Here is an 8,949-nt window from a genome sequence, read left to right as displayed (position 1 = left end):
GCAACGCAGGTTCTTTTCTGCTCCCCATGGCTCAGTATCTAGCCTCCTCAGTGCATCCACATGAGAGCTAACAAACGTATTGACTATTTATTCACAGGCAATAACTGCAATTTAAAAAGCTACAGGTGTGGGAAATTAACCTTTCATTGTGATTTTAATCTGTGTGCGTCACCTTGTGTGTCTGTAACAAGGCCAAACAAGGGTATGTAAACTTTTGATCCGGGCCATTTGAGTGATATCTGTTATGATTTAAAAATGAGCCAAAACAACTATGGGATAATAAATGGCTTCATATGATCACTAGCCTTAAATAAAATAGTTTTTTTGTATGATCAGTCATATTTTCAAAAATATGAAAATGCCAACATTTCAAACTTTTGACCACAACTACATGGTGGAGAGAACATACACATAATTTTTGCACACGCATCAACCGGAAAAAAACAGAGACTTTGTACATTTCCCAAAATAATGTGTACTTTAGCATTACATCCAGAGTGTCAATGGGAGGTATACTTTGAGTAAAACCGCTGCTGCCGCTACATACCAGATTTTTGCAAAGTCTCCACATAATGGAGTCAATTACATAACATCATCTGTGACTTCTTTTTTTCCTTTACTTCTCCTCCATCCCCAGAAAGTCATGAACATTTCTCCTATATTCCTTTTCCCAAACAATTGAGCTTCTGCACCGGCACTTTTTGGACGAGGCAGGCCCTGTACAAAATAATTGTTTGTTATAGAACACAAAGCCACATTCATATAAAAAGGAAGATGAAGAAAATACTCTTTACATTAAACCACTCCTGGGTGATTTGTAACTTAAAGGGTGTGAATTGGGGAACACTAGATTAAGTGACAAACCCAGAGGACATGACAAAGATGCATTTTACCTTAATCAACATAAACAGCTCTCCTCACGGTCTGGGTTCATTCAGACAAACCCATAAAAGCTGAGGTCTTGGGGGAGTGGCAACCAAAGCTGCCATCCTCTGCTCTGCTCAGGACTGACACTACACTATAGGCAAGGTAGGTGCCGGCCTAGAGCCTAGATCTACATGCTGCCAAGAGGTTCAGTTGGTGAGATCATGGACCTCTGTCTCACTGCTCCCTCACAATGCTGCTGGTGACCGACGCAGAATGCCTGGATATGATTGAATATTACAGTGCTTAGCAGTGACGCCGTGCAGGACCTCTGTCTCACTGCTCTCTCATAATGCTGCTGGTGACTGACGCAGAATGCCGGGATATGATTGGATATTACAGCGCTTAGCAGTGACGCCGTGCAGGATAGGGTCCTTACGTTCCCACCAAAGGACTTCAGCAAGGTTAATGATGGGGAAACATAGTGAGAAAGCGGAGGCATAGTAAGAAAATGGAGAGGTAAAGAGAACGATATAGAGGAGAGATACTGATGAAAAGAGGGAGAATAGCTAGAAGGGGGAGATAATGAGAAATAAAAAATGGGGGAAACTTGCAGAGATAAGGAAGGATGGAGAATGAGGAGGAGCGATGGGGGGAGATATAAAGAGAGTAAGAGAACTAGAGTAAGAAGAGAGACAAAAAGGGGGAGATGAGATAATGAGAGATGGGAAGAGGGAGAGAATGACAAGAGGGATACATAAAGAGAAAGGAGAGAGATGCAGAGAGAAAGAGAGGTAAAGTGAAATAGGAAGAGAGATAAAGAGAAATGGGACAGATTGGAAAGAAGCAAAATAAAGAAAAGGGGGAAGAGAAAAAGGAGGAGAGAAAAGGAGAAAGGGCGTGGAGAAAATAATAAAGAGATAATGGAGAGCTAAAGAGAGAGGAGATCCCATGAGAAAGGGGGATCAAAGGGAAGGGGGAGAAAAACTGAAAAGGGAGAGGCACAGATGCTGAACAGAAAGGCAAGAAATAAGAAAGGGGAGAGAAAGGGAGAAATTAGGGAAAGATACCAAAAAGGGAGCCTAGAGAAGGGGAAAAAAAGTGGATAACTAGAAAGGTGAGAGATGGGCAGAAAAGGAAGCGACAACAACGAGAAATTAGGAGAAAGAGCAGTGAGAGAGCTTTTGTTTTGAAAGCGTTAGGGCAAGTATATCAAAGGGCAAGCAAGTGTGTGGATGCAAAGGCAAGTGTGAATGTGCGTGTGCATGGGCAGATGTGTGTATTTTGGCATTTTGAGACTTAATGGTATAGAATTAATAAAGGGTGCGCATGAGCCAGACTGAGAGGAGCCCTGAGACCCTAAGAGGTGACCTCCGATGGTGCAATCTGGGTACTGGGTAAGTCCTGTGGATGCAACCTGGTCAAGTCCTGTGTCTGTGTGCAATCTGCGTGCTGGGGAAATCCTGTGGGTGCAAGGTCAATTCTGTGGATGCACCCTGGGAAAGTCCTGTGTCTGTGTGCAACCTGAGTGTTGGTGGGGCAAGTGCTATGTCTGTGTGCAACCTGCGTGTTGCTGGGGCAAGTCCTATGTGTGCAACCTGTGTGTTGGTGGGGCAAGTCCTATGTCTGTGTGCAACCTGCGTGTTGCTGGGGCAAGTCCTATGTGTGCAACCTGAGTGTTGCAAAGAAGCAATACTGTTCTTGTTAAGCTCATTCATTGCAATAAAATAATCAAACTGTAAAATCATGTCCCTTAAGAATGACTGATATGTTTACAGGGTCAATGTAAAATAGTTGTAATGTGCATGAACACAGCTTAGTGCTTACAAAAATATGACGGAGCCCTACTTTTTTTTTTTTATTATGACTTTAATATTAGGGACCTTAAATCACATAGACTTAAAGTTTACGTAACAAATTTTCTCTTTAACCACATTCAATGTCAATGTAAATATGTTTAGGCTGTGGGTATTTATTGTAATAAAAAGGTGTAATTTTAATTTTGCTCGTTGTTTAGGTCACTGCTATTGCCATTACACTCAGTGATATACTGGAATAATAATCACTAATAATTATTGTGTTTTATGTCTATGATTTTAAAAGAAGGCCATACTAATCCTGAACAAAACAATGTATAATTTGTGCAGGATCCAAGTGGCTAAATGGTCCTTATGCTTCCTTCTACCTTTCCCTGGCTTCTCTTACTACTTCCTAAATCTTCTTATTGTTTTTTTTTGGTATATATTAAATTCATAAACATATGGTGTTATATGAAACAACTGTCATTACGTGATTTGGAAATAATGTTTGTCACAATCAACGATTGCTTTCACCGACCTAATCTGATCATCATTCCTATCACCAGCAATATACACTAGTTCAAACCATAACAGCAATCACTATTCACTAACAGTACCCCAACCCAAGCTCTTACAGTACCCTGTTATTTGTAACTATTTGTGTGTAATTTTTTTTTAAATTGTCTGCAAACTTATGCAAAGAAAGGCACCAAAACCACTTTGCAGTCATTATATGGGGCCTTTTGTGAGAGTCTATATGCTCAGCAGAAGCAGGTGCTTATTTTTTTTCTGTTTTCTTCACTCTTCCAGGTAACCCAGCATGCAGCTTTCCTCCCAAAATGTGCCTGACATGAAAAAGAATGGACCCCCCAGAAATTCTGTGTTCACATTTACATATTTGGTGTGGGATCCCCTAGAAAAGTAAATGGGGTTTCCTTAAACTCCTCAAGTGATATGAATTGGGTGGATACCACGCTGACTAAAAAAAAATCTACTAGTAAATTTTTTGAAACCTGGGGTACATCTATCTCCACACTGAAACCAGACACATAATTACTGATCCAATCTGCCTTACAACATACCTCGTGGTATAGTCTCCAACTCTTGCAGGGCAGGGCCCCCAATTGTAATTGTATAGGCTCTGGCGCCGTTTACCATATGATGTTACACAGTGGACAGCCCCCCCCCTTTTTTTCTCGCCACGCAGGGTAAGCACAGGGTTTATATGTTCATGTTTGTTATGTTATGTGTTGGGAATTACTCATGATACTGAAGCCATGTTGCACCATTGCTGTCTTTATTACATATACTCAACTCACATGTGCTCTTAGCAGTAATTATTCTGCAACAGTGATGTTGTAACAACTCTGTACCCTTTCATATAAATTGTGCGAATGGAATTGTAATCAGGGATTTGCTATGGACTTGAAGGTGCATTGTTTGTCATCCCCCCCTTTATCCATCCCCCTTTTTTCTTTCTGTATCCTCAATGTGAAAAAAGAAAACACATTAAAAAAAATCCTCGAGTGCTTTTATATATTTTGTGAATATTTTAGCGTTTAGGTGTAGTGTTACCCTCGTGAGTTAAGCCTTACTGGTTCAGCTGTAAAGAAATTGAAAATACTACACATGCTCGTTGTTTGGGGGCCTCTTCTGACTGTGTAAAGCCGATATTTCCCTGCTTTTGTGGTATGTATGTGTTCAGGAAAGGCAGGGGATTACTTTTTGTTTTTCTTGCTCCAGGTAGCCCAGGAAGCAGCATCTATCCCAAAATGCGCCTGGCATGTAAAATGGAAGAGAAAAACTCTTCCAATTATTTTTGTTAGATTTGTGTTTTTGTTGGATCACATAGACAGGAACAGAGAGTGCCTTTCAGCTTATAGTGCTTTCAGACTATATACCGTATAGCAAATATCTGAAAAATATCCCTCCTCTTATAATCGGTGTCGTCTTATAATCAGACCTCAAATACGTCTGACTATGAGCCTACTAAGATCCAGATTCCCCCCCCCACCCCACTTACCGGTGCTTCTGAGTCCCCGGTGTGTAGCGTGTAGATGTCTACGCGATTTTATTGCTAAAAAGTTAAATTTATTAGACTATCACAAAAGACATCTTTAAATTTAATGCATGGCTGCCGTCAATTAAACAGCTCTAGCTGCCCGGGATGTTAGAATATGCCAACAAAACTATATAATTTTTAGAAACTACACCCCCAGCTGCAGCAAATGAGGTCTTATTTGTATTTGTATCACAAATCTGATGTGCACAACAAATAAATGAATATCACACTTATAAAAATAAAAATTAAATTAAAAGCGACAAGTTAATTTATGTCTTGCGCACTCCAGTCTTGTGCTACTAATACATGCAGCCCCTCATTTGATGAGCCAAGGGGTGTAGTTTCTGAAAATATATACTTTATGTACCATAATTTAACTTCCTAGCTGTCTAGAGCTGTCTAATTGCAGACATCACCCCTAAATGTTTTAAGACAATTTTTTAACATGATTCTCAAATCTGACATATCTGAAGTTAAAGTGGTCTAGACATCTGGGAAGTTAAATTACAGTACATAAAGTATACATTTCAAGAAACTACACCCCTTGGAGCTTCAAATGAGGGGTTACATGTATTTCTAGGACAAACGTTGAGTCTGTAGCTGCTTAGATGCCTGAGATACAGGCATCTAAGCAGCATGCCCCCATAACTTTAACTGACAATTGTCAGTTTTCAATAAAGTTGCGCGGTGACGTCATCGTGTCATTACGCGTGCCGTCACCAGCCGGATCGGGTGGTCCCAGTGATGCCCTTCAATGTGAGGGTCAGATCGCCGGGGTAGGTGGTGATGGAGGTCCACAGACCCCCATCAAGGTAGGGTAGTGCTAGCGACAGCATGGTGCCGTCGTTAGCACCTGACTGGGACTGCTAGCGACGGCACCAGGCCGTCGTTAGCAGTCAAGGGGTTAAAATACACCGGTGTTTCCAAATAAAGAGAGTTCCTGTTTTACCTCACTACGAGTCCTGTCTTGTTATTGAGGTAGGCCTCTGTGCTACCCTTATCAGGGTGGTAGAGTGCTGTATTGCTATACTTCGGTATACTACAGTACGGCTGAGGTTCCTGAAGTGCTGTGTTCTCGGCTATGATCGTGTATTGTCCTTTTCAGTAGCTCAGCTTCGGCTAGCCACAGACAGTGAAGGGGTTAATCTCTGGTGCCCCGGTGGCCTAGGGGCGAAGGAAGCAACGTTCTGCGGGCGTACCCAGTCGGGGTACAGATCGGTCCTGTCACACCGGCTAATTCAATTTACCCCATCCAATTTCTCTGTCCCCCTTGCAAACCTCCTCTATGTGCTTTTGCGCATAAAATAAAGCATATTAAAGTGATTAAAAAAACAACATAATATGAATTCTTTGCTGGTGAGCCTGCATGAAGCCCTAGACTGTATACCACATCACGAACAGAAAATCCAACAATGTATAATACAGAAACCTGTATATAGTGAACATATAAATGTGTTTGACTATGTTTTTTTTTTTTTGCACAAAGACAGTTGTGTCTGTTATTGAATATATTCCGGGTAGTTTTACCTTAAATGTTTGGTCAAACTCATCACTCATACGTCTAAGCTCTCGTCCATAGCGAGCAGCAACCAGAAGCGAGGAAGGTGCAGAGCGAGAGCGTGTGCGAAACTGATGGAGCTCCCCCATATTGTCTGTTTCAGATGACTCAGACGCGGACTCAGTGCGGGACCGGGTTTCCTTTCCTGTGAAAGAAACTCTTTTCATACTGGATCCTACCAACACCAGGAAACAATATGGTTTATCTGTTTACGCTTTGCTTTACTTCAATGTATCTGAATTAAACAAATAGGTATCCAATTAGGAAAAACATTTATGACATAATGCTTTTGGGTGCCCTATGCTACTGTAAGCATACACAGCTAATGTGGAAAAATGTAAGGGGTACATCTCGAGAAAATGGTCCTTGAGGACCAAGGACGGATAGCCTACATCATGGCTTTTGGTACCGGGATTTAACAGCTTAGTCTCCCCCAGCTGGGGCCAAAATTTATGGACAGTGCTCTAATTAACTGCTGTAGGGGTGGGATACCAAAGGGGAAGCTTATTGGAGAACCTCCTGATTGCTGCCCTGGGGAACCTTAATAGGTATATATAAGAAAACTACAAAAAAAGTATCATTTTTTTCTTTTTTAGTTCCATACAAAATAATGCCTTACATTAATGAATATAGCTTCAAAAGAAACTTCTACTTGTGCTGAACAATCAATATATAATATGTGTGGGTAAATTACTTGAGTAAGGGAGACATTACAGGTGAACACATGTACAGCACTACGGAATTTGATGGCGCTATATAAAACAATAAATATAGTAAAAACATGAAAATTGTTCAGGTCCTGTAGTGTAAAAAAAAAAAGACTGGTCCTTAAGAGTGGTTAATAGCTGTCATGATGTAGGAGATCGATATCTTTAACACAGCTGTCAGTAAAGAACATAATAGACCAGAATAGGAACAAGTGTGTTTGTGAGCATTTTAGTACTGCCCACTACCTTGATGCCTTTGTAGATTCGTTGAACTCCGACTCATATTCTGGTCTGGCACATACAGAGGTGGATCTGTATTGGGAAGTTTTTCTCCCTTTTCCTCTTCAGAAAATTCTTCTATACTGAAGGAAGCAGATGAAGAGTCTGCCATCTGCATGCAGAATAAAATAACCCAAAACCTTAGCCACTTCAAATACTTGCATCCCTCCACACACCAGTCTCAAATTTCCCACCCTAAGAATAACCTGTTCCTTCGTGGAACACTTTACCTTCTTTTTAGAACGCGAACATAGAAACTGCTACTCTATTTTCACGTTATTAACATTCCCATTCATCTGTATTCCTTCACTGATAACCCTCATTAACTCTGAAAACACTCGTTATCCTCTATCCCCTACAGATTATACCAAACTTTATTTTACCCAAGTATTTCTCCAAACTTCAATTATGCCAATTTATCTTGTCCCTCTCAATCCATTCCATAAAATTGTTTATGCGGTATTTTATAAATCCTCACCACTTCCCACAGCGTCTAAAAAGCTTCCGTTTGTTACAGATTTATGTATTTCTAAATATTACAAAATATACCTTCAGTTGGGCTTCTCATTCCATTCCCCTACAAGCTATGTTTATCTACGTGCTTTTTCCGGGTTCCTGTTACAAGCCCCGCCCCTCGCCTTGTTCCCGGGCGAAGCGTCTACATTTCGACCAATCGCCAGTACGCAGCCTTTGTTTTGTTTTTATTTGCTTGGGCTTACCGTTTCAGAAATACACAGTCGGTTTCCATGGTGACAACAATTTCTAGCCAGGTCTAAACTACTTACGGAATTTTTTGTAACTTGCTTTAGTGCCTGGTGTGAAAATATACTGGAGGTATCTAGGAAGGCTAAAGCCGTTTTACAAATTAACCCATGGATAAAAAAAATAACAGTAACAGGTAATATACCAATCCTGTCAGTTTTTGATAGCATAGAAATAAAAACTTGATGCATCTGGTGCAGGGTGGGTTGCATTATACCTCTCCGTGTTATAGAATTATATATTGAGACTCTCCCAATATGAATAAGGAGATCACTATAACTACTTATACATTTGTGAATAACTCCTATAACTTTATAGTATAACTGAAGCAATCCCTTTGACAGAGGGAAAGTTGTAATATTCCCTTCTCCGATAGTACCTGTCCAAAGTTTATTGTGTGGGATGTTTTGCGTTCTTACAGAGATTGTGGGCAAATGCCATTGTTATGCCACTCAATTGTCCCGATTTTGCGACTTTATCCTGTTGTCCTCCCATGCTCTGCCTCTGTCCCGGTTTTTGGACAGAGGTAGAGCTCGGCAGGATTAATGTGCCATCTCCCAGTGTTTGCAGAACTAGTCCTGCTGCTGCTCATCCACCCAGAGCAGTAGAAGCAGCACCCAAAAGTGCGCTGTCCAGGGCTCTCCGCACCCCAATTTGGGAGCACTATGAAAAAGTGCAAACATTGTGGGAAGCTAATAGGCAGAGGGAAAGTCTCTGGGCATTTCGCCAGTGCTAGCATATAGCATATAACACAGCACTCAACACAACGCTGTGTTATTGGGGAAAGATGCAGAAAAACATAGGGCAGGCAGCATAGCTGGTGGCCTTGGTACTGCAACAACTAGTACCATCTCCAGAGTGGAAACCTCCAACAGCTACTTCTGAGCCAATAGCAGCTACTGCTAGTGCTGGCAGGCA

At 41.2% G+C, this 8,949-nt stretch overlaps 1 protein-coding gene across 2 annotated transcripts; it reads right to left on the bottom strand.

Moving 5' to 3' along the window:
* Positions 1-451: 451 nt before the first annotated feature.
* Positions 452-7,920, bottom strand: BAD (BCL2 associated agonist of cell death). 2 transcript variants are annotated; one of them, XM_053449048.1, is made up of 4 exons: positions 7,819-7,920; positions 7,237-7,381; positions 6,253-6,428; positions 452-717 (listed from the first exon to the last, which is right to left on the bottom strand). In XM_053449048.1, exons 2-4 carry the CDS (start codon positions 7,379-7,381, stop codon positions 583-585), a joined length of 456 nt encoding a protein of 151 aa, XP_053305023.1. In that variant the 5' UTR covers positions 7,819-7,920; the 3' UTR covers positions 452-582. The 2 variants fall into 2 exon arrangements, with proteins under 2 accessions (XP_053305023.1, XP_053305024.1); XM_053449049.1 differs by having other exon boundaries at positions 7,748-7,903.
* Between the last annotated feature and the right edge of the window lie 1,029 nt (positions 7,921-8,949).

Source organism: Spea bombifrons, chromosome 10 (assembly GCF_027358695.1).
Source record: "Spea bombifrons isolate aSpeBom1 chromosome 10, aSpeBom1.2.pri, whole genome shotgun sequence".
Taxonomy (NCBI): Eukaryota; Metazoa; Chordata; class Amphibia; order Anura; family Pelobatidae; genus Spea; species Spea bombifrons.
This window is presented reverse-complemented; position numbering and strand designations above follow the sequence as displayed.